The 26452-nt window shown below is 39.9% G+C and overlaps 1 protein-coding gene across 1 annotated transcript in view; it reads left to right on the top strand.

Moving 5' to 3' along the window:
• The window catches only part of NECTIN3 (nectin cell adhesion molecule 3), a 126478-nt gene extending 102910 nt beyond the window's left edge, over positions 1-23568 (top strand). The window contains exons 8-9 of the mRNA XM_027583127.2: positions 14722-14784; positions 15520-23568. Of these exons, the coding sequence (XP_027438928.1) occupies positions 14722-14784; positions 15520-15699 (243 nt within the window). The 3' untranslated portion in view covers positions 15700-23568. The remainder of the gene's footprint in view (positions 1-14721; positions 14785-15519) is intronic.
• The last annotated feature ends 2884 nt before the right edge of the window (positions 23569-26452 follow it).

The following is a 26452-nucleotide window of genomic DNA, read 5'->3' as shown; positions in this document are numbered from 1 at the left end:
CTTGATGCTTTTCTCTTTGCCTGTGTGTGTGTGGCAGCTGCTTTCCTTGCTTCCCTCCCTCCCTCCCTTCCATCCTTCCTTCCTTCCCTCTCACCGTCATTCTGCACCCAGACACACATACACTCAGCGTGTACACACATCACAGATCCTTCTGGGCCCTTTAGCTTGGTGCAGAAACTGAAACAATGCTAAGCTAAAATATATATTCATTCATAAATGAACATGAACTATCACAGACATGTTTAAGTCTGAATGAGGAAGGATGGAAATAAAAACATGAACCTTTCTATCTAATTTTATACATTTAAAGGATCTAAAGTTAGTCTGGATTCTATTTTGCAGAAAAGAAATTTGAACTATCTAACTGCTTCACATACGTATTTTTTAAAAATTTATATTTCCCCAAACCATACTAAATATAAGATGATATGGTATTCAAACTTGATTTTAGAATGAGAAAAATAAAGTGGGTCCTTAGGTTCAATTGTTGAACATACTAAGTGAATCTTTCGTCCTTAACGGTGCCATGATACCTGTTAGAGAATTCTCCACACAAACTATCATCAGGAGGATATTTTTCCTCTGATCTGCCTTGTACCATGCACATGGGCTAGAGGCCTCATTTGTTCCGTGAACACAGTAGAGCGCCCAGACTTACAGTGAGATCTTGCACAAGTCTTTCTAAGAACCTTTGTCTGTCCTACCTATATTGCTGAGTTTCACCAAATCCTTTTGAACTAAAATGAGATTCTAGCATAGACTGTGAGCTTCTTTGGAGGAAAAATGATAAAAGATTTTTGCAGCTTTTGAAGCTACTTGCATTGAGTATGTTCTTTCCCTCCTCTCCTCCAAGCAACTTACATAGAAATGCAATTTTAAAAAAGTGGAGAGGCCTACAATCAAAAGCAAACATTGTCTTTTCCTTTAATACACAGATGTGCTTACTCTCTTTGATATGTTACCCATTCTGGGACTGTTAGGAGAACACGACTTCTCTTCGAAGTGCATGCCACTCTTCCTTAATACAACATGTTTCATCTGTATGAACAAGGGAGGTCTATTTCTGAGCTTGCAGCAGCTGCTCATCTTCACGTAAGCAGCAGTGTTTTCCTCCATGTTAGAACGTTTAACCGCTCCCATTTTGTTGCATCTTGTCATTTTCAGGCCTCAAGGGGCTTTCACCCTTCTAGATCTTTCACCGGCAATCATGTGTGATCCGTTCAATCAGAATTCTTTGATTCAACTCTGATTCACCTCAGTCTTTTGTTGGGGCCTAGAAAGTCTTACCTACCGCTTCAGTGCAGAGCCGCCCCATCCCTTCTACTCCTCCTCCCCAGCCTCACAATTGGTTCAGTGTAACAGGAGCTGCTCACTCCCTGGGGATTTTACAGTCTTTGTCTTCTCTTCAAGTGCTGTCATTGCGCCCCTTAGCCAGCCCCTCTAATATACTCTCTCCTACCATTGAGTGGGTATTTTTCTCCTTTCACTGTGCTTTTAAAAAATGTATGTTCTGTTTTCTTGGATGAAATGCGATCATTCTCACAATTCCACTCAATCTGTGGTGGTAATCTCTGCTGTTACCCACACTGTTATCCTTTTCACAGACAAATACAGCTTTTGTCCTATAAGCCTTAATGAAGTACATGGCCTATCCTTATTTTCTTTTTCTCCTGTTTTCTGTCTTTATACAAATTTCTAGGATCCGCAGACTTGACTTAGGTCTGTAGATCTGTTGGCATTTTCTGCCTTCTCTTTCCCCCTTCTCTGCTCTCTACTCTTGGTATCCAAATCCTGGATCCTCCTGTGCTCTAGAAAGACCTAGAGCTCCAGAAGCTCTTCTGTGCTCAGGAAGAAGAATCTAAATAACGTAGCCACACTCACCATCATCGTTATGAGCAGTATCATTGGCTAGTTAGTATTTCTCACATCCTGCTTTCACTATGTTGCTTCATAACCTAGGATCTGTGTGGCTCCGGAGGCTTAGGACTCCCAGTCTGGTGCCCTGTGACTGGACCCGCCATACCTAACCCAGGGCCTTCAGAGTGGTCACATGAGTCCCCCCATCCCACCAGTAAAGTCTGGTTCCTCCCTAACACTGTTTAATCTCCACCTCTCCATAGCTTATCTTGACTTCTAGCCTCTGAATTCCTGTATTGCAGGTGTATACTGTTATCTACATTTCCAAAAGTCTCTAAACATCTAAAATTTTTCCTAACTCATTGTACACCAAAATTTGACCTGAATTGCTGACTCTCATGCAGTTAAATATAGTCATTTCTTTCTTCACTTAATGTGAATATTCATCTTTTCCCCTGAAAAGCTTGATTATGGGGTTCTGTACCAGACCCTGCTGGAGATGTTTTACAAATATGTGGAATAAGTAACTATCATTTTTCTAAAAATCTGAAAAATTCAGAATTCCAAAATGTACCTGTGCCTGAAAGTTTCAGATAAGAAATTCTGGACCCATAGCTATTAGAGGTTAAAATCAGATCAGATCAGCAGGTGGTTATATGGTTCCACACCCACGTGCACTGAGTACCGTGGTAGAAAAGAAAAAGTAAGAGCATAAGATAGGTTTCCCACTTTTAAGGTGCTTGCATTCAAACTACCTTGCTTTGTTGTTTAAACTGGAAGACAAGCCACATGAAACAAGACTGTAAATTCTTGGAGGGCAGTGGTCCATAAGTTCTTTTGCATCCCTATTAGTAGAGCATTGCTAATGATGAGGTTATTTCAGAGGACAGACTATTTCCAGGCCGTTTAGGAGAAGACTTAACTTCACCTTTGTAAAGCTCAGTTGTCATTGACAGCAGACCCCAAATTCCCATCCCATTGCTGGGCAGACATCCCAAACACGATGGCACGCCTTGTAAATACCGTGTCTGAACTAACTGCATGGGACTGGGGAAAGAGCTCTTGCTGCCTGGGACACCCTCTGATGTCTCTCAAGGAGGCAGTTCCAGCCAGGGTCACCCACAGCCTGGGGCCATCCCAGCTTGGGCAGGAGGTAGATAACTTTTGTGACCATAAATACTGTTGATAGTTAATTTCTATATTCTTTGAGTTCATATTTTAAAAATTTGTTTCACTCCCTCTCCTGTTTCTCCGAAAGTCCACGTTCAGTTCTGAATTTTAAAGAATGGAAATGTTCATGTCGTAACAGAGTGACATCCCTTTCTTTCACTCTCAAGTGAAGGACAGGATCTTGCAGTGGCATTTATGAATCCCATATCAAGTAGATGAGCTGTTATTTGCAGCTGTTAGCCTGTTCTGTGGGCTAATAGAAAATACCCAAGCTCTGTTTGGCCATTTAATTATGTGTGCATGAACACAAAATGTTATTTTAACTGGTGTTAACCTCTAGTAAGCAGTGTTTCTTGCCTCAGCGAAGAGTAGCATCTAATAAGACCATATCACTATGTAAACATCCGGTACTGACAGTGTGGAGTGAATTGAAAACATAAAAAAAATCCTTGACTTGTTTTATTAGCTAAGCCACATATCTCCCCTGGAAGGATTTCCCTCCTTTTGTAGCTAACTTGCTTCCCTTGGCCTTCTCAGACTACTGGTGCTGTGAACCTTCATGCCAGTCACTGATGTGTTCTGGTTATGCTTAATTCATGAGTGGGATTCTTCCTCAGGTGCCTTCGCACAGTTGGCTGAAGACTTTAGTATCCGTGTGCAGGGAAGTGCCAAGGTGGGGTTACAGTTACTTCTCTAATTCAAACAAAACTGCCTACTCTGGGTTTTATATTCACAAAATTGCTGTTCCTGAAGGTTAATATTAGTTTTCCATAGCAGATGATTTCTCTTTCTGTCTCACCTTCTTTATTGCTATTAGATTATCTTCCTTCAGAGGAAGAAATAGGGCATGCTATCTATAGTTTCTATTTTCCTTCCAGGAAAATTGTGCAAAATACCATTCAATTAAATTTAAGACCCAAAGGAAAATACATGTGATTATTAACTAAATATGTTCAAGGGATCCCTTCGATGGGTTATAGGATAAGTAACCATTAAGCAAATAGATAAGACCTTTCCGTAGTTTATTTTCTACTTTTGGAAGTAGATGGAAACTCTACAATGGAAAAAGGAGATGATCGGTAAGGGAAATGATTTCTATATTATCTCATCTTTCAATAGGAAAGAATAAGACGATAGTGATGTTCTACATTTAGTATGTTTCCTTTTGTCTCACAATCTAAAATATGTTCAGTATTGAAGATTTTAGGAGGCTCTTTCTAGTTTTTTTTTTATCTTTTTTGCTAAGAATAGCATAATTATTAACCACAAAGAAAGTCTTGCAAAATATCTTTTTTTCAGTGCTACGAGTTAAGGAACTTAGATGCTAGATTAAATAGGAGATTGGGGAGGCCCATATTAATAGTTTCTAGAGAGGAATTAGAGTTTGGTTCTTATTTTAGCATGTAGAATTTTGAGCATTACGACAACTAAACCAGAAATGGGACCATTTTTGTCATGTTTTCTCTGAAAATGCATCTTTTCACAAGGTATATATGACAGTATGATGGATAATATTTCTGCAGAGTGGCTTGGGGTACAGTACTGTGCCTGATGTAAAAAAACAATATCTTCTTTGAGGGTGTTTGGTATGTGGATGAAATTACACTAACAGTCCTAAATTGAAGGATTACCTTGTGGGCAAATTTGGAGATGAAGTGGTGTGAGTGGATAATAATGGCACAGCATTAGGGCAAGGGGTTGAAGATCAAAGATGCCCATTGTGGCAAGGACAGCATAGCATTCTGATGTTAAAATATTTAGTTAGGGAAAATAGTACATATGAATGCATAATCCTTTGATTTGTGTCCTGGAAATGGGTAGGATTTATGATCAGGGACATCTTAGCATTACATGTGGGTGTCTAGTTGGCTCACAAATAATTTTCCATCACCTTTATTGTCTGTCTGCTTTAATTAGATGCTTGGCTGTGCATACATATTATAATTTAGGTAAAGTATCACTGTCTTGGTATTTTAATGTAAGGATTAAGTAAGACCAAAACCAAGATAAGAATTTTCATTAAAATGTGTCATATCAAATTTCACTTTGAAAAATTAAAATCTAGAATGTATACTCAGTAGAAGTAATGAAATTTATTTCCCAGTGATAAGGAGGAACACTGTCTCCCTTTTGGATCATACAACATTTTCAACAACAACCTTGGCTGTTCTAATTCTCTGGTGACTTGAGAAAAATTCAGTGCTACCTTGTGAGATAAATTATCTAATATTCTTCTATCATATAAATAAACCTCATGATTTAAGCACACATTTGAAGAGTTTGCTGTAAGGACATTCTGTAGTCATTTCTTCCTGTACCTGCCTCACTGAAGTCTTTGATACGAAGTATTAGAGGAGTGGACATTGCATTTTAAGGTACTAACTATATTACTGAAGAATATAAACAATAAAACTGGAGGGAAGATGCCCTCTGAATTAATTTTAAAGAGTATTATCCCATAGTGGATGACCATTCTGTTTTCAGCACTGGGCTGGAGCCGATTAAAAACTCTCAGAGTCTCAAGGAAAGCCTTGTCTTTGTTTTCCTTTAATCCAGGCTGGAGCCCAAGCAGGAAGTGAAGTAACACAGGCTGTAGCTTTTATTTGACCAGTTCAGATGCAGATAACCCAGAGCAGGTGGCAAAGCCGGCGAGTACTGAGAATCATGACTCTTTCCTCTGGTTTCTGTCCTCTCCCTTTCCAGATGCTCAGTGTCGTCCTGCTTTTCAGTCCCCCTTCTGCAGTCACATTAGGAAGAGACCAGATGTACTATCTTAGGCAACTCTGTGTGACAGTGTAAGACACAGATTTTGGAATTACGTAAACATGGATTTGAATCTTAGCTCTACAAACATGGAAACATTGCTGCTTCTCTCCAAGCCTAGCTTCCTCATCTCTCTTATGGGAACAGTGATAGAATTACTTCAGGGAGATAGAATAAGAACACGAGCACATCTAAAGCATTTTGTACAATACCTACCTTAAGCAGCAGGAGCAGGGGAAGAGTCTTTGGTCAGTCCTTACAAGTTACAGTTGTTCTTTTGCCTACGCTGAATGGAACAATGTCTGTTTTCACCATGTTGACATTATTGAGCCAACTTCTTTCTAGACCTTCTCCTTCAGTCTTCTTTACCAGATTGCTGAGTACTAAGGATCTAGCACCTATTTTCATGGTGCTCACTCCCTTCTCATGAACCAATTCAGATATAAATCTGCCCTGTTCCTTGAAGTTAGGAAGTCAGATCCTGGGGTTTCCAGTCCAACTGGCCCAGGTTTCCCAACATGGGCTAGCATCCAAGACCTCTGTGGGGACCACCTACTAACAGTAAGATTCCAAGGAGATCCTGTGCATGGCACGGATCATACATCAGCCAGTGTTTATTGAGTATCTGCTGTGTGAGAGCGCTGTATGAGGTTTGGAGAAAACCTCCCTGTCTCTTAGGGGGTTAACAGGAAAGGAATTATAGGGCAGGATGTACAGACAGAACATAGAAATGAACCTTACTGCCCAGACACTGGGAAGGAGGAGTTGTAAGTATGTCTTAGGGAATAAGATCCAGACAGACTTCATATATTTAACCTGTATAATGTATAGTAGCAATCTGCATTGGTCATGATTGATTATAGATGCTGCAGAAATAAGAATTAACTAAAAAAATAAGGAACCATTTCTAAATTTCAAAGGAAAAGGTTAATTAATAATACAGCACTCCTCATTGACATTCATAGAGGATACTTCACAAGCTTTTGAGAAACCCTACATTCTTAAATACCCCTATCTTTTATAAAACTCATAAGAGTTGAGAATAACAAAGACACATTGAAAAGTGGATATTGGAGCAGTTGCTAAGCTCATTAACTAGCTAAATGATTATCCCATCACAGAAGCCTCCCCAATCTTGATTCAAATTTGTGTCTCAACAAAATTACAAATTACAACCTTACAACCTGTCATAACCTTTTTAAATTCACTCATGAATGGTTAAAACCAGCAGTGTTAAATCTGTGAATGCCAAGGGTCTACTGTAATAATAAGAGACATTCATGTGAATAGTTAGCCTTATGGTTAATTATCATGGAGAACAGTAACAATTATGTATCTCATTAAACAAGTGCCTAATTAATGTTGTAAATTTCACTTGATTAGAACACACTATAGTTTTGCTCACGCAACATGTCAACACTCTCACAGTTATTAAAAATGAAGTAAAAGGGAAAATTGACTTTTGGTTTATGGGTTTTAGTAATTAAGTTCTGTCAGAGAGGTAGTTAATAGATAGGAATGTAATATCTTGATGCCTTAGAATCCATATTTTGTGAATTATGTATGGTAGCTATTTCTTCATGTGTTCCTCCTTTAGTGTGGCAAAATCATCTCTAATAGAATGGGACTCAGTCACTAGAACAAAGTAAGCAGTTGGATACTACCACGAAACTCCTGCATCAAGGACAATCTGTGATGAAGTATTTATTGAGAATTTACTAGGTTATTGTATCACAGATTCCAGACTGCATCAGTGACTTCTCATTCTACTTTGCCTCCCCACACATGTTCCCTCAAAATAGAATAACTAGGATAAAATGGAAGGTATAGGTTTTTTTTCAATATTCAACTTTATTGAGATTTAACTTACATAATACTGTGCTCCATTTTAAGTGTACTGTTGGATAAGCTTTGCCAAATGTGTACATTCGTGTGAACACTACCCCAATTAAGAACATTTCTGTGACCTGAAAAATTTGTCATACATACCCTCTACCACCAATCCCCCAAACACCTCCTGCCTCAGGCAACCATTAATATGATTTCTATCCCAGTATGTTATACTTTTAAAAAAGAACTTCACATAAAGAGAATCACAGCATGCTCTTTTGTGTCTAATTTCTTTTGCTCAGCATAATGTTCTTGAGATCCATGTTGTTGCATGAATAAATTTCCTTTCATGGCTGTGTAGTATCCCATTTTATGAACATACCATGATCTGTTTATTCATTCCACTGTTGAGGGCTGTTTTTATTTTAGGTTTGGGGATTTATAAATAAAAATCTTTAGTTATCTTTTTTTTGTAATATTTTGGTTTTGGTATTAGGGTGATGCTAATTTCATAAAAGGAGTTACAACGTGTTCTCATCCCCCCCCAGTTGCAGAAAGAATTTAAGATGCCTTTAATTGTTTGATAGAATTTACTAGTGATTCCATCTGGGCCTGGAGTTTCTCTGTGGAAAGGATTTTAATTGTGTCTTTCAAGACATTTGTCCATTTCATCTAGGTTTTTGAGATTGTCATCAAATGGTTCATAGCACATCTATCTTATTCTTTTAATTTATATGAGATCAGTTATAGTGTCACCTTTTTCATTTTGATATTGGTTTGTGTTTTCTCTTTTTTCTTACTAGAGGTTTTGCAATTTTATTGAAATTTTAAGAACCAGCTTTTCGGGTTTTGTAGAATGTTTGCCCGTTGTTTATTTATTGATTTTTCACTCTTTCTTATTTCTTTCAACTTCCATTGGATGTAATTTGCCCTTCTTGTTTCAGCTTTTTTTTTTTTTTTTTAAGATTTTTTATTTATTTGACAGAGACACAGCGAGAGAGGGAACACAAGCAGGGGGAGTGGGAGAGGGAGAAGCAGGCTTCCCGCCAAGCAGGGAGCCTGATGCAGGGCTTGATCCCAGGACGCTGGGATCATGACCTGAGCCTAAGGCAGATGCTTAATGACTGAGCCACCCAGGCGCCCCTTGTTTCAGCTTCTTGAAAAGTTTAAACTCGAGCATTAGTTTGGGACTTTCTTCTTTTCTAATACGAGCATTTAAAGCTATAAACTTTTCTTTAAGGAGTCCTTTTTTCAAAATCTCAGAAGTTTGGTATGTTGTAATTTCATTTTTATTCAATTCAAAATACTTTCTAGTTTCCTTGATTATTTCTCCTTTGGCCATTGAGTTATTTAAAAGTGTGTTCTTTAATTTCTAAAGACTTTTGAGTTTTCCAAGTATGTCTTTGTTATTGACTACTCACTAAATTCTGTTATGATTTAAAAATATATCTATAGGATTTCAAGCCTTTTAAATATTTTCAGACCTCTTTTATTGCCCAGCATATGGTCCATCTCACTGAATGTTCCATGTGCACTAAACAAATATATATTCTGTTGTTGAGTGTAGTAGTCTATAAATGTCAATTAGGTCATGTTGGCTGGTCATGTCATTCAAGTATTCTTTACACATAAATGATTTTCAGTTTACATTTTTATCAGTTACTGAGAGAAGAGTGGTATTTCCAGTTGTATTTGTGAATGTTGCTGTTTCTCCTTTCAGTTCTGTCAGTTAGTTACTCATGTGTTTTTATTGGGTGTATACACATTTAAGATTGTTATGCTATGTTGTCCTGTTGATCCTGTGATCATTATGAAAGATTCTTTTTTTTTTTTTTAAGATTTTTTATTATTTGAGAGAAAGAGACAGAGCAGAGCATTTGAGAATACGAGTTGGGGGAAGGGGGGCAGAAGGAGAGGGAGAAGCAGGCTCCCTGCTGAGCGGGGAGCATGGCATGGGTCTCGATCCCAGGACCCCAAGATCATGACCTGAGCCAAAGGCAGATGCTTTACTGACTGAACTACCCAGGCACCCCTGAAAGATTCTTATCTCTGGTAATTTCCTTGTCCTTTAGTCACTTTGATACTACAGCCACTCTGGTTTAAATTTCTTCTAAATGAATCATGCTTTCCTGGTACATGTTTCTCCATTCCCTTACTTTTAGCCTACCTATATATCTTTATATTTAAAATGCTTTTCACATAGCTAACATCTAGTTGACTTGCTTCTTTACCCAGTCTGAAATTCCCTGACTTTATTTTTTTTTTAAGATTTTGTTTATTTATTTGACACAGAGAGAGAGAGAGAGAGAGAGAGTGCATGAGCAGGAGGAGCAGCAGGCAGAGGGAGAGGGAGAAGCAAGCTCCCCACTGAGTGGGGAGCCAGACACAGGACTTGATCCCAGGACCCCAGGATCATGACCTGAGCTGAATGCAGACACTTAATCGACTGAGCCACCCAGGTGCCCTGTTTAGTCTATTCTTATTAAATATATTTATTGTCATGGTTGGGCTTGAGTTCATTTTTTTTTCTGGTGAATGGCCAGTGTAATTCTTATCTTTGTTTCTCTGTACATACTATGTCTTACTTTTTCCTCTGGCCACATCTTAGATTTTCTTTATTATTGTTTTCAGCAATTCAAGTTTGACATGTATTGAAGTAGTTTCCTTTATGTTTACCCTTAGTGGAGTTCATTGAGCTTCTTAGAGCTATTGATGTATTTTTCATCTAATTTGGAAAATTTCAGCAATTCTTCAAATATTTTTTCCTGACTTGCCTTCCTTCTGTGATTCCAGTTATCTACAAATGATAGATCTCTTTATATTACTCCACAGATCACTAAAGCTATATTTAAATTTTTTTTTTTTTTTTTAGCTTTTTTCCCATCTGTTCTTTGTATGGATAGTTTCTGTCTTCAAGTGCTTTGGGCTTTTCTTTTGTGGTGTCTATTAAGGCCCTGCAGTGACTTTTTCAATTCAGATATTGTATTGTTTCAGTCCTAGAAATTCTTTTCAGTTCTTTCATAGTTTTTGATTCTCCTATTAGGTTCATAATTTTTATATCCTTACCCATATTTATAATAAGTGTTATAAAGTTCTTGTCTATTAATTCCCTATTTGTCACTTGTGGGTTTGTTTCTACTGACTTATTTTTTCCCTGCTTTTTTTTTTTTTTCATGTTCAGTACATTGGATGCTGGACATTGTGAATGTTATCCTGTCAATTATTTGAATTTTGCTGTCATTCCTTAATGAGGATCAAGTTTTTTTTTGTCCCTCGGTTAATTTAAGATCAACTTGTTCTTCTGGAAGCTTGTTTTTAAGCTTTGTTAGGGTTATTCTAGAATACTCTGTGTCTTAGAGCTATTTTAACCTTACTCTTAAAGCATGACCTTGGGGTCTCGACTGAATGTCTCACATGTCCAGTGAGGATTTTCTTTCTTTTCAATACCCTGTCCCACAGATTACAGCCACCTCAGCTTGCCTGAGTGCTGAACTCTGTCCCCACAGCTCAGCAAGCTTCTGTGCTTTTCTTGGGTTTTCTCTTCCCAGATCAGCAGAAAAATCAGATAGTTGCCAGGGCTGTTATAGGATCACCATATGTTTTTCTGTCTCTTGAGATCCCAGTCCTATGCAGCACAGTTATCTGCTGTCTGAAAGCTGTTGTTTATGTATTTTGTCCAATTTTCTGGTGTATCTTTCATGACAGGAGAGGCTAGTCTGGTATTAGTTCTCCATCATGACTGGAAGCAGAAGTAAAAAATGTATCACTTCTTATTATAAGGAAGAAGCATTAGAGCAAGAAAGTCTAATGACTTAAGAAATGAGGAAAGTGCTTATGGGTTGTAGCTCAATAGAAGTTGTTACAAGATGGTACATGCCAGTAAGGAAATCAAAATATGTACTGAGATTTAGAGTAGCCCAAGGCTTTCTAGGGAAAAAAATGTAAGAATAATAGAATAATATATGCTCTGTATCCATTAGTTAAAATATCGTAAGTTAATTTAGTACATATATATTAAGCACCAAACATAAGTAAGGTATTATGCAAGACACTTTTCAACATACTGGTGATTAACCTGTTTTTAAAGTCAGATATTCAACATTTCAGGTAGTTTAGGGAGTGCAGAAATAGAACACGTATACCACCCACCATCAGATTAAATGAAATTCCTTATGTATCTTGTCAGAAATTGGATGGCTGCACAATGCAGAGGCAAGGGTGGCATGCTTTTCCGTAACCCCTGATCCCTAATGCAGGGCCATCTCTAGGATGTGTGGTACTTCTTTTCATAGAATTTGGTTCAATATTATATTAACAAAATTCATGGGCGCCCATGAGGGATAGTGGTGTGTTAGTGATAGTTTACAATATTGGGTAGAGAAAGGGACCTTACACGTATGCTTGTCATCCATTCAGTGCAAGTGAAGATCATTCATAGTGTCCTGCTCAGTTCTAGAAACTCTCTCTTCTTGTCCTTTATTTTCGCATGTACCATTTCTGGCTAATTATATATCTTCTACTATGCGACAAATGTAGCAATGCTATTATTACTCATAAAGCCACAGCTCTTTGAAATCTCTTAATTGAAATGAAATAGACAGATTTTCTTGCCTCTGTAATGCTCGAACACTATTAATTTATTACTGGCTATATTGTTACTCAGGATGCTGAATGGTTCATCCTGCCCACAATGAACACTGGCTTCCAAAGGCTTTTGGTTGTTGCTGTGTTTCACCGACAATGACCAAATACAAGTATTATCCTGAGTGTTCAGGAAAATCTGGATGGTAATTTATTTTCTAGTCATATTAAATTTGCCATTTGGAATTTTATAGCATAAACATAGAACAGCACATATTCCAACCGAATGTTTTCTTGAACTCTTGAGGCTGTAATCACTGTATTTCTAGAACATGGTCTCTTTTCAGTGTTGACTGCACCCTTGCTTTCTGCACTCTGCCACTAGTGGGAAGAAAGGCACTCGCCCTTCCTACACAGAAGCTTCTGTCTGCCTTTTGCTGAATTCGATAACAGCACTGATGCAGAATAATTTCTCAATTACCTGTATTGATAGAAGGGGAGAACAGCAACCAGGATCATCTAAAACAGCAAACAAAATGCCAGTTTAATTTTAGGTATTTTTTTCCCCTAAATCTATTTTCCTTGGACCAGGACCAGCCATATAATTTGTGAGGCTCAGCATAAAATGAAAATGCAGGGCCTCTTGTTGAAAATTAACAATGTCAAGACGGTGATGTCAGGTTCTTAAATCAGGGTGAAAGACTTGTCCTCACTGAAACGTGTCCTCTAGTCACCTGCCAGAAATACCATGATGCGGGGGACATGCAGCCCTGACCCCAGCCTTCCCTGTACCAGCACTCGGGCCCCTGCCAGGGCAGAGGACAGCATGGTCACTGGACAGGCACAGGGAGGGGAAAGCGAGGGGAATCTGGGACACCAGGCTAAGGGGTGGGGGCCAAGAACCAAATCAAACACAAGCAGCAGGAGAGGACATCCTTGAGTGGAGGCTACAGGTCACTGAGGCATGCTCCACTGTTTCATTAGACCACTTACAAAACACAGAATCTAAGATGGCAACAATCACTGAGCATTAAGCCCCAAAGTGGGACCTTCTGAACACAAGTGTGACTGGTTCCACTCCATGAAGCTGGCCCTGCCTTGAACTTTTACCAGTGTGTACTGTCCATCTCATGTGGTCATGTGGGAAGCACCCTAGAATCATGCAGGATGTGACAAGAGGAACAAATTTGTCAGACATAATTTATAATTTGGATAACCTTAATATGGGATATCAAGAATTAATAGAGTTCAGTAAATTCATTAGTTAACTGTTGACTGCCTACTGTTGCAGAACCACAGGCTAGGGTGTGGAGCTGGAGGAGGGGGGCCAGGAAAACTCTTACTCTTCACTAGGGTTGAAAGGTACAGATGTTGTCAGATCAATGGTGTGTGCTATGATAAAGATATAAGCAAGAACAGTGAGAAAACTTACTAGGAGTAAAGAAATGAACTTCAATGGGCCTTGTAGGAGGAAAAAAAAAAAAAAAATGACTTCAGCCAGGCCAAGATGGATGGGGTAGTATTTCAACTGTCAGAGACTAAGGGGCAAACCTTCCAGGCCCAAAGGACAGCATGAGGAAAGGCAGTGAAAAGGAGAACATGTTGATAGATAGGCCTACATGCTGGGGCTTTCAGACCTTCTTCTGTTATAGTTATTAAACATCTATTTTCCAGACACCGAGCTAGAGGCAGGAGATACAGGAATATAGGATTAGGAGTCACACAAAGCCATGTGTGACTCACAATCCACTACTCCCCAGCTGTGTGACCGGAGACACCTTACTGAACCCCTCTAAGGTTCAGTTTTAGTCATCCGTAGAATAAAAACATCAGTTTTATGGAATTTTTAGAGAGATTATGAAGGAGGTAATGTTTGTAAAATACTCCAACTAGCACCCTCAATCCTAGTGAAGGAGACAAGCAAATATAAACAAATAATTGCAATAATATATGCTTTGTGCAAGGCTTCTTAGAAGAGCTAATATTTGACTAGGGGGCTGAAGGGTAAGAATGCATTTATAAGCCAAGGGGAAGCTGAGAAGGATTCTTCCTAGAGTGAGGTTTGAAAATGAGGAATCCCCTTTATGATCTGTGAGGGGGTGGGACGCAGGGAGTAGCTATCAGGAAGAAAAGGGTGACCATAGATACAGATAAGGACAAAAATAACTTTTCATTACCATCCCCAAATCACTTTTAGCTGATTCAAAGTATCAGATTCTTCTGCAGAAAAGGTAAGTCCTCCCTCAAGTAAGATGTAAATAAGTTTGCATGAGAGGTTCTGCAGCAGATGCTCTGTATGTTTTCTTCCTTCCAGAAGTCTGGAGTTAGGAGAGAGAGAGACAAACTCAAGAAATGTATTTATTTATCCCCTCCTCAAATGGAACATTGCTTAGTTGGCATACATTTGACAAGACATGAAAGGCTCTTTTAAAAATAGGCATCTTCATGGCCTTGATTGATGTGTTTCACCATGTGTTTGGTGCTTTAAAGTTCATGTCTTGTTCCTTCTCCTTCCTCCAGACTGAACACTTGCCTTTGCAGACTCAGTTCAAAGAAAGAGAAGTTGGCGGTCTCCAGCACTCTGTAAGTAACGTGGTCCTGCTGCAGGGGTCTGCCCAGGTGGAGCTGGTGGCTACCATACTTATTAAAATATCACTTGATTTCCATGAAAATTATTTTTTTCACCTCTCTGCTATCTGAGCATGCGTAGTATGATCTTGTAAAGTCCTTGAGCTTGCTTGCTTGCCCATCTTAGAAGTAATCGAGTTTTATGAAACCAGTAACCGGGTAGAAGGGTCAGTACCAGAGACACCACAGAGCATCATGGGGGTTCTGATTCTCAGTTACGTTGGGCATATGGTCAAATACAAGTTCATTTCACTGTCTTTTCCCTAATTCCCCAGCACTGAATCCTGAGGTTTCTTTTGGTTTAGTTTTGGCTGTTGGACATAATTCTCTGTATATTTCATGCACACATTCCAAGCTTGAGGCTTGCCGAGGGATTCCGGAAGTTCACAGCCTCGTTCTTCCCTAGTTTAACTGATACCAGTTCCAAATTTCGAAGCCTGAAATTGACTCTAGTCCCCGTTAGTCATAACTTTCTATTTAGGAGCTGCTGGGACTCTTATTCAGGTATTGTAAGCAACGCAGGACTGGAAAATGGTAAGTTGTTGGACTTTACCTTGCCTTTCAGTAGCTTGTGGGATAATGAATCAGAGACGCAGACTATAATGAATTCAGTTCTTGCCTGTTTTTACCAAAGTGCTAGAAAAATGCAAACAGCTGCTCTGTTAATGTAAGCAATATTTGAATTTTTAGAATGGACTAAATAGCAGGAGATTGGACTATGAAGATGAGAATCCCGTGGGGGAAGATGGGATTCAGCAGCTGTACCCCCTTTACAGTCAGATATGCTACCAAGACCGGAGTCCTGGCAAACATCATGAAAGCAACGAGCCCGAGGGAGTCTACATCAACCCGCGAGAACACTACGTGTGATTTCCCTCTTTCCAGTGGATGTCCTGACAAATGTTTAATCTTAGACTGGGGAGAGAAACTGAGGCCAATGGTTATGATTTTATTCTCTTGTATAAAATAATCCCAGTTTATCTGTATCAGAAGTCGTGATGAATGGCTTGGAGCCAATAGCAAATTTCTTTCCTTCCTTAAGAGTTTCTTAGCCACCAGGTGTGTCTGGGAACTTGACAATAGCTTTGTGTGTCTCTGTGATGGTAGTGTTTAACTGCTAACATTTGGCCTACAACGGCTCGTTCATTTAAACGTAGAGCATCTGCCTGTGATGGCAGCAGTGATTCTCCAGAAGGAAAGGCCTCGGCTGGGAATGTTAACCTTGCTGGGGCTTAGGGAGGTCAGCCTATTCAGCTGTAACTCAAATGAGCAGAAAAAGGAGTTCAGAATCCATCTCACTAATTATTTCATTGGGATTTGGCTTTCCCTGATAAGCTTAATGTAATTACAGTACCTGTGTAAACAGGAGGCCTGAGGAAAGAGGCAAAATTTGCTCTTTATCCAAAACAACAACAATAACAACAAGAACAAAAAGCAGTTGAAGCCCTCGAGCCTCTTGGTTGCTTTGAAAGTCTTGTGATAACTGTAATCAGTGTTCTTTCTTGATCATTAAGTTCGTGAGGGATACATGTTTTACGCCATTCTCTGCCTAGTCTTGATTAGCTGCGTGCTCGCCAAGGTTCTGCTCTCACTCTGTTGTTCCTACAGTTCTGTTCTTTCCTAGCCAGATTAGCCTATTTCCCACCTATGAAATTCTAAAAGCCTTGGCTAAGTGGTGGACAGCCTTGAGCCCTGTCCTTCTTTTCTGTAGTATTGCATATGACAAGCTCAGCTTTCACTTCTGAAATTCCTTTCAAACTAATCCTAACGACACAGGCTTTGGCCACCCTCTGCTTCTTCAGACTACTTCTCCTCCATGTTTTATCTACCTCAGAAAAGCCTGCTGGAAAATCACCATGAAATAACTCCTGCTCTTAAAAGCCAGGTAGAAAATGTGAATTTTTTTTTTTTTAAGTGCCACTTCAATATGGCATATATGCTAAACCTTCATGTTGTCCTTTATCCCCCCCCTCCCTCTTTTACCTGGTCAAGAACAAGAGTCAAGGGATGCTAAAAAGCAAATAATATAGTGACTGACTTACCAGTGCAACACTTTGGTGCCTGCAAATATCTATCTTGAGTTTTCTCAGTCCCCTTTGCCAGCGTAGCCTCACTGAGATTGAAGGTAGTAATTATAGCAGGGTGAGCAGAGGAGGGGGCCCAGGTACGCGCGCAAATGTCGATCACTCTCCTCACATCTTAAGGAAGGCATTGTTTTACCGTGTGTTCTGGAAGATGAGAGGTATGAAAAACACTGCAGACTTGTCGTATATTAGGAAAGAATGACATAAGTACTAATAAAAGAGTACACGTTTCCACCCTAAGTTTCAGCGGGGACAGGAGAATATGAACCTAGATTTCTAATGAGATACCAAAGACACCTTGTGATTCATGTTGTGCCGGCTCCGGTTCCGGCTCGTGTGTGTGTTCCCTTGTTTTAGTCACCACGCTCTTTCAGGCACGTTTTCCAGGTGGTTCCACAGTAGTCACACGGTCTGCCCCTATTGCCTGGGGGACTGACAGTTCTGGGAAAAAAGATGCTTAAACTCTAACTCAGCACTTTAGCAACTGAAAAGGCTCTAGGGTTATATGGAATTCAAGGGTAAATCCCAAGGACCCTCCTTGCTGTATCACTGCACTACCTCAGAGTTTACTGCCCTTTGTTGCAAGATGGCACGGAAAGAACATATTTGATTATTACCTGGAATCCCATCAGTGAATTAGTGTAGCTGAAGGTGGAGGAATCCTTGCAATTGTTTCCCAACAGAAAGATGGCTGTGGTTGGAGTTCTCCTTCAGAATAAAGTGTTTTTATAAATACTGGATGTTACAAAGGAAGAGATATGGTGGTATGTCAGCTCCTTTAGAAAGCTTTAAAGATGGCTTACACACTAGGGATGGTTTCTAGGGTCCTGCTGGGAAGTGGGTTGCTTAATTAGTATCACAAAAACTTATCTTGGACCTTGGAGGGGGGAGTAAAGAGGTCTTCATTTGCACTAGATTTGGAAGGGCTGGGTTTTCGGTGCCTTTTGGCCTGTCTTCAGAGCCCTCCCTACCAAGAAGAACCCACTATAAAATTTTTAACATTTTGATGTAGTTATGGAAAAGAAATTTCACGGTGTAGACCTACCTCTCGTATAGCCAGCTAGTTCACTATCCTCTTTGCTTCTCTGTCAGCTACAATAGTTCTCGAACAGACTGGTAGATTTTATAGCTATTGGCCCTTTACATGGGTCGGATAAGCTAGATAATTGTTTATCCTGGTGACTCCCATCTGTTCTCTCTGAATACTGAGTGAGACAGAGAAGAGCTTTAAAAGGGTTTGATCAGCCAGCCCCCTCAAACAAAAAATGCCATCCGAAATTAGCCTGTTGATTTCTAAATTTGGAGCTTAGACGACTTGATGATGGCTCTTTAAATTTGGAAGTTAGACTCGTAGAGTTCAGCGAGTGATATAATCCACAGCTGATACTAGATACTCTTCCCATAACTGGTTTACTAGAACACATGGAAACAGAAAGAAATCCCCAGAGTGCTTATCCGCTTAAGGTCGAAGCTTAATGTTTCGGGGGGGGGGGGGGGTTGGAGTGTGTGTGCTCCCTCTCAGCCCATGGTGGCCCATTTCAGAATTGCAGCCATGGTGGCCTGTTTCGTAGGCAGCCGAGGCTCCAGGGTCACCAACCTTTGCACACCAAGCCAAAGTACAGCCTCTGGGCCGTCCAGGATTGGCCCGGCATAATGGGATATGAATTGACATTAATTCTTAAACGGCAGTGATTTGTTGCCTCTTCTGTGAGGGTTCTCCTATCCTTGGCCTTCTTATATTTTCTAAGTTTGAAGAAGTCCATGCTTTTTGGACTTGTAGTATAAAATTCTTACCTGTGACAGACCTCCTTGTAACACACACATGGTAGATACTAAAGAAATAAACGCCCTCTAAACTAAATAAGCTGGTTCCTCATAAATCTTTTAGGGCCTCATTTACTCACAGGATAGCACAATTTCTTCGTCCATGTTTTGGAGATGATTTCCTAAATGCTCTTCCATAGTAGTCTAAAATTGACTTTTGCTTTTCATTGTACACTCTTTGCCTGCACTGGGCTGGCCCTTCTGGTACTATTCTTTTTTTTTTTTCCTTTACATTTTTTATTGTTAAGTTAGTCACCATACGTTACATCATTAGTTTTTGATGTAGTGTTCCATGACTCATTGTTTGTGCATAACACCCAGTGCTCCACGCCGAACGTGCCCTCTTTAATACCCATCACCGGGCTAACCCATCCCCCCACCCCCCTCCGGCACTATTCTTTACATACAATAGAGCCTTCCTTCAAGGCTCTTATTCCCTGGGGTGTCGAGGACAGACCATCCAGCAAGAACCAAAAGAACAGATTCTACTCCCAACTTCCCCCATTCTGGCCGCGAAAACCTGAACAAGTCACCTAACCTCGCTAGGGCATCAGCTGTCCATTATCCATAAAGCGGAGATTTTACCTTTCCTGTCAGCTTCTCAGAAATGTGAGAGTTAAACAAGATAATAATACATGGGAAATTGTAAGTTCTCTTCAAACTGAAAAGGCCTATGACTCTATTATTATTAAATGTTGAACCTAAACTAAATGCATGTTGTCATAACCAGTGGGTGCCCTTGGTTTACAGATCACTACTAATACAGCTACGTTATTGAGTTTGTGATATGGACAGGATTCCCGGGCAAGTCCCCTACATGAATCCCTTCACGGACTAGGACCAGACCCCTGTGTTGTCCCCTTTCCAGGAGCCCCTGTGGGGATGGAAAGGCTCACACTCCTGTGCTGCACACCCACAGACCATGCTAGTCACCAACCAGCTGTTACTTCTTTAAAACCTGCTTCTGGGTAGAGGAGTTAGGGAATACATTTTCCTGACTGTTTTTGAACGGAGGTCTAAGAAAATACATAAGAAAAAAGCCCATAAGAAATGTTCATTAAAATGAAGCACATAGGCTCATTTTTACTCGGTTTTTGAACTTCTCAAAATGCTCAGAAAGGCTTATATCTGTTAGATAACCATAGCTGCAAAAACAATCCAATAATTAAAGCCACTGCATCCCAGTTGGTTCAAAATAATTTGGGCACAAACTTCTCTCTTAACACCTTCACCTCAGTTCTTTGGTACACCGATCACTCTGTTTGGTGTGTCCCACCTTTACTGAACTCCCAGGGAGAGGCGGAGAGATGGAAAACTAGCTAGCTTTGGTAGAAAACCAGAAGAAGACTAGGAAGAGTGTGAAGTAGAAATGTCAAGGCCCCCCACCAGGGGCTCAGTTGTGTGCTTAACTGACAAGGTTCTTCATCCTTGGACTCTTTGCTGATCTTCTAGGAGGACCAGGGACTTCAGTTCTTCTGATAAACCAAAAACTGCTATCAGCAAGCCTATTCAACTATAGATGCTGCCTGGATTAATTTTATTATACCTCTAAGGAATTTATATTTCCTCCATTAAAGAAAATTGTGAACTGGACTTGGCCGATTTGGTCCCTTGCAGGGATTAGGTGGTTCTGGTAGCCTTCAGGAGGTAGAGGTGGGTGAGGGCTGTAGCTCTTGTGCGACCCCCACTCCCAACCTCACCAGGTGATTCTTTACACTGAAATCAGCTTTTGACCAATTTCTACATCATTCATCTTGATAAGCAAGCAGGCATCCTGTCCTGTAAGCTTGAAAATGTCCCAGATCTGTTCTTTAGGGAACTCAACAATATCTTATGCAAAAGGTTTATTAGAAGCAAATCCAATAATATTCCAGTATATTTAGTGTCAGGCAACCCAATTCTGTTTAACTGCTAGACACAGAAGAGGTTAGTCATCTAGGGATCCAGGGCTCGTGGGCTTGCTAGAGTCTCATACCCTATTGATGGAAGGGCTGGAGTGCCCTGCAGTATTTGGCCAGTCCCAGTCCACGTACCTTTAACACTACTAATTTGTCCATTGAAAATAATCATTTATTAACAGAGTCTCTGGTGTTAAACTACAAATAAAGCTCTTGTGGTAGAAGCCTCTGAAGAGACTAGAGTTTTTCAAATGCTAACAACCTTTGGAGGATGTTATTCCCCCAACAGGATTCTTCAAATGTTTACTAACCACTCCCAGAGTGTTTATTAAGACTAATTAAAGATTGCCAAAATAATTTAAATTACATAGAATGTAACAGAATTTGTTAAGGATTCCTCAGGATATCACACCTTCTGGCATTTCTCCTTAGTGATGACCTTTCCTTTCTTGGCGGGGAGAGGGCAGGGTCGGTATGTGAGAGAGACAGACAGAGGGGGAGAAGGGTCCACTTAAAAATCGCAGTTAAAATTTTTTTCCATTCACACGCGCAAAAGAACCCTCACATCTGCAAACATTTCACTCAGACCCATTTTATCATACTTTCTTTAACATTATCTCTGCAAAAAAGGTTGGGAGGGGAACAGAAAGGTCATATTTACCTTGATGGTCAAAATACATAAAACATTAGGTTTATTTCTACTGTATTTTCATTACTAGGTTAGTTATTCTCAAGTTTCAGTTTGATTGTGGTGCCAAGTAAACTAGAATGAAAGAGAATGTCAAAACCTAAGATGCCGCTACATACTGTTTTATCATACAGTATCAACTGAGAGCATGATGTGGGAGTTCCTTCTACATTCCAGGGAGAAGGGAAACCGCCAGGAATAAATAAAAGGATTCTTCATGTCATCACTTGGGAATAGCTCCCTTCTATTGGTCCATTCCCAAGAATTTTCTAATCAGTGTTTGGGGTCTAAGGACATGATATGTATCGAGTTACATACCTCCCTGCACCAAAAAGAACTAGCTATATTCTGTATTCTTTACCAAACAGTTGCCCTCTTGAAGTTTTTTCCCAGCAGGATCCTTGGTATCATAGCCTACACTGGTTGTATTTATCATCATGACATGGGATTGAACTGTGACAGTCAATTAGAGGACACCTAGAGGGAAGACCTCCCTGGGAATCCAGAACATCAGATTTGCCACACTGGCTTAGAACTGTGACCCATCCTGCTACAACTATGTCTGACAGCCATGAAGGGATGTTTTATGAGTCTCCTCCAGAGGTTAGGAATAACCTCAAACATCCCTAATGTCCCATAATAACTCACAATAGATCTATGTAGTGCAGGGTCACACAGGATTTTCCAAGTAACAGGGTGTCACTGCTTTTGGTTTTTAATAATGTTTCCAGTAATGACCAGTATTTTTCCTTAAATTAGCACATTGATCAGGCTAAATTAAATTCCTCTCTCAAGTCATGTTGATAGCTCAGTGTCCCTCGTATTTTGACCACAGACAGCAGTATTTTGTCCTACATGCGGTAGTTTGCACTTACCCACACTGTGGCTCAGTTATGCCTCTGCTTTTTCATGCAGTCTTATGAGAACCTATTGCATATTTCAATACCCAGAAGAGCATTTGTCATCTTAGGTTTTGTTGTGTACTTGAAATTCCAAGTCCTTTGTAAAAAAAAAAAAAAAAAAAAAGTTAAGTAGCTGGTGTGGCTACTGGATCCCTGGATTATTCCATTTGTCCATCCAGAAAAGTTCCTGTTTATCCTCTACCTTCTGTTTCTGTTTCTAAGCCAGTGCTTTAAGACATAACATCTGCTCCAGCCTATTCCCTCTCTATGCAGTCTTAACGTCTTCACTTCTGGACTCCTCAGTCTCACCCTGTAAGTTCATACTCTACCTCACAGGGCTTCATGGAGGGAAAAATAAGATACTTAAAGGTTGTCTTCAAGAGAGGTCCTACTTTTAAAGTGATTTTATAAAAGCCCCTAGGCTTAGAAATGAGAAACTCTATAGCTCTAATTCTTTTCCTATTCTTGTTTTGCTATTTTTATTTCTGGAAAGTGATCTCTGTCTGAATAGGCTTACTCTGGTTTTAACTTTCTTCCCATTAACCCTTTTCACACTGAAATTGTCCTCTATCTTATCCATGCTCAGAACTTTTTACTTACAGAGCCAAAACTAATTCTCCCACAGCAAATCCCACCTACGTTTACTCCCATCATTAAACAAATGAATGTATTCCATAAACAAGCATTCAGCTCTGCACATAAGTCAGAAGCTAGTGAGACTTCACTCTGACCCTGAGAAGATCTGACCATGTGCCTTGGTTTCCCTGCATAAACTGAGATTAATTCTGCTATTTCACAGCACCTGGGGGTCATGAGTCTTGATTAATAAATGTTGGAAAGCATCTTGCAAATGTCCCATACTGTATAAACATGTAACGAATAATCTGGAGAGTCTTCAAGTAGAAATGTATTCTTGTGCAGCTCAGTTCAGAATACTAATCTACCCATTGTTTTCAAATAAAATGTTTTACTAACCTGTTTTCTCCTTTTTTTCTTTTAAAAATATTTTTAGTAAAAATTAGTTTCTAGGAATTTGAACTATGTATAGGAAGAAACCAATAGTATATATTCTTGCTTGTCAGAAAATGCTCAAGTTGTATTTTAAGTGTTAAAACTAAAAGGGTTGCATAACAATGTAGTGGGGTAAGGAGGAGCATTTTTAGCTCAAATGTGGCAAAATATAGAAATACAAAAATTAGCTTTGATTTTGAGATTATATTATAAATAGTAGAGTTAATGTGGTTGTTATAGATATTCTTTATTTTTAAGTTACCAGAAATTATCTTTTATTTTTGAACTGTATGGTTCTTGACATGTTTTGAATAAAGTTTTTATCACCTAAAGGTTTTCATTTACCTTATTATCAATAAATCAGTTATGTTTAAAATACATATAAAAAGTGATAACCTAATTACATGACTGTAAAATTCAAGATTTGAAGAACATCTTTTATAGAAATGGTAAATTTCTATACTGGAATCCATTTTAAAAAAAGATTTTAAAAATAGCAACAGAAGTACTTTCATACTTAAGGCAGTATTGGAAATGTTTTTGAAACGTGATCAGTCACACATTATTATAACTGCTTGTGAAAATTACTTTAATACCTTTTTTTTAGTGAAGCTAAATTTATTCCACTTAAAGAATTCTTCATTCCTTATTAATCCTTAGGTGTTAAAATATGCTTTCTTTTAGAAATGATAGTAGTAGTAGATAGTAACTTTTTAAAACCTTTGTTTAAGATTTTATTTATTTGAAAGAGAGAGTGAGAGAGAGCATGGGGGTGGGAGGGTCAGAGGGAGAAGCAGACTCCCCACTGAGCAAGGAGCCCCATGGTGCAGGGGCTGGATCCTGGGACTCCGGGATAGTGACCTGAGCCGAAGGCAGTTGTTTAACCGCGTGAGCCACCCGGGTGCCCCAGTAGCTTTAAAAATATTATTACCCCAAAAAAGTTGGCATCTATCATAGGTCCCTGAATTTTGTTTTGGGAATGGATGCTTACTGGTCTGTGAAATGTCAAACTCTGGGAACCACTTAAAATTTTTTTTTATTGAGATACCATAAAATTCATCCTTTTAAAGTATATTAACTCAGTGATTGAGCAATTGATTGCTTGACTTAAAAGATTTATTTACTTGAGAGAGAGAGCATGAGCAGGGGGAAGGGCAGAGGAAGAGGGAGAGAGACTCTCAAGCAGACTCCGCTGAGCACAGAGCCTGACATGGGGCTCCATTCCAGGATGCCAAGATCATGACCTGAGCCGAAATCAAGAGCCGGCCACTTAACCAACTGAGACACCCAGGCGCCCCTCAGTATTTATTTTAGTATATTCCCAGAGTTATGTAATCTTCACCACAGTCAATTTTAGAATATTTTCATCAGCCCCAAAAGAAAACCACCCCCATCCACTCTCCCCACCCCACCACCCCCCTTGCCCCTGGCAACCACCAGACTACATTCTGTCTCTGTGGATTTGCCTGTTCTGTACATTTCTTATAAATAGAATCATATATCGTGTAGTCCTTTGTGTCTGGCTTCTTTCGCTTGACATGCTGTTAAGGTTCATCCATGCGGGCACCTGGGTGGCTCAGTTGGTTAAGCGACTGCCTTTGGCTCAGGTCATGATCCCAGAGTCATGGGACCCAGTCCCCTCATAGGGCTCCCCTTGCTCTGCGGGGAGCTTGCTTCTCCCTCTCCCTCTGCCTGCCACTCTCCCTGCTTGTGCTCTCTCTCTGTCAAATAAAATCTTACAAAAAAATTTTGAAAAACAAAAAAGTTCATCCATGCTTTAGCATTTATCATTCACTTCTTTTTATTGCTGAATAATTTTCCAGGATTGTTCCATTGTATGGAGAGACCACATTTTATCCATTCATTGGTTGATGGGCATTTTAGTTGTTTACAACTTGGGGAAGTAATTATGAATTATGAACAATGCTATGAACTGTCATGTACCAGTCTTTGAACATACGTGTTTATTTTTCTTACATATATATCTCTGGCAACTCGATGGCTTAACTTTTTGAGGAGCTGCCGAACTGTTTTCCAAAGCTGCTGCATTTTTTACGCTCCCATCAACAGTGTGTGCAGGCTCCACTTTTTCCACAACCTCATTAATGCTTGTTATCTGTCTTTTTGCTCGTAGTTGTCCTATCTCACTGTGTTTTTTATTTGAATTTTCCTGATGGCTAATAATGTTTATTTGTTGTCTTGTCCACACTCTCCTGGGGCTCCCTCTCCCTTTTCTACACACTTCCCTTCCTAGGGATGGTAAAACCCAAAGTGACAGTGGGATTGGTGCTTTTGGCCTCTACTCGTCTGCTCAAATCAAAGAAAAGAAGCAGCTTTGCTGGGCAGAAGTGGGCATGCTGTTATCTTGCTCAGTAGAACAAGGGGTGGAGCTATTCATTGCTCAGAACTCACAATTGTTGATTACCCAAATATGACATTTCCTAAGTGGAAATGTGGGGGTAAAGGGACTTGAAGAATCTGTGACTTTTTGTAAACTCCTATGCTTCTGTTGGCTAAAGAGAAAGCAAAGCCTTTTCTAAAATGCAGAGGACATCCCGGCACAGGTATCCCCTGGAGTAATTCATTCCAACTTCCTGGGTTTCCTGGCACAGCCCTGCTTTCCAAAGTCGGTCCTGTTAAACCTGTGTTCTCTCCTGAGGTTCTCAGACTTTAGCTTGCATTGGAATCACCTGCACAGCTTGATGAAGCTCCGATTTTATCCCAGAGTTTCTGATTCAGTAGGTGTGGCTGGAGTGGTGAGAAGTTGCATTTCTAAGACGTTCCTAGGTGCTGCTGCTGCTGGCCCAGAGATCCTGAGGCTTCTCCACAACGAGGCAGGTCAGGCCCCGTGGCCTCCACTGTCACCCAGCTCCTCACTGAGACCATTGTATCCACCTGGCTTGCTGCAGGCCGTTTCCCACTTGGCCTCTGTTATTTGGGGGTCTTGCCATTTGGGGTCCTCTCCTATTACCATTTGTGGTTCTGTCACTTCTGAACATTTCAGTGATGCTGGAGCCCTTCCCACTAGCGTGTTCCTGATGGCCTTGGTAGATGGTATGTCCTCCAGGCCTTTCTGTGGAATGTAATCCTTTGGTTGGTTGCTGGGTCTTACATAATCTATATTATAATATATATGGAGACAGTCTAGCATCCCTGAGCCTTTTAATCCTTTCTTCCTCAATCGGCCAAGGAAATTCTGGCATTTCAGCTTCGCTT

The sequence above is a fragment of the Zalophus californianus genome, chromosome 1 (genome assembly GCF_009762305.2).
Source record: "Zalophus californianus isolate mZalCal1 chromosome 1, mZalCal1.pri.v2, whole genome shotgun sequence".
NCBI classification, from domain to species: Eukaryota; Metazoa; Chordata; class Mammalia; order Carnivora; family Otariidae; genus Zalophus; species Zalophus californianus.
This window is presented reverse-complemented; position numbering and strand designations above follow the sequence as displayed.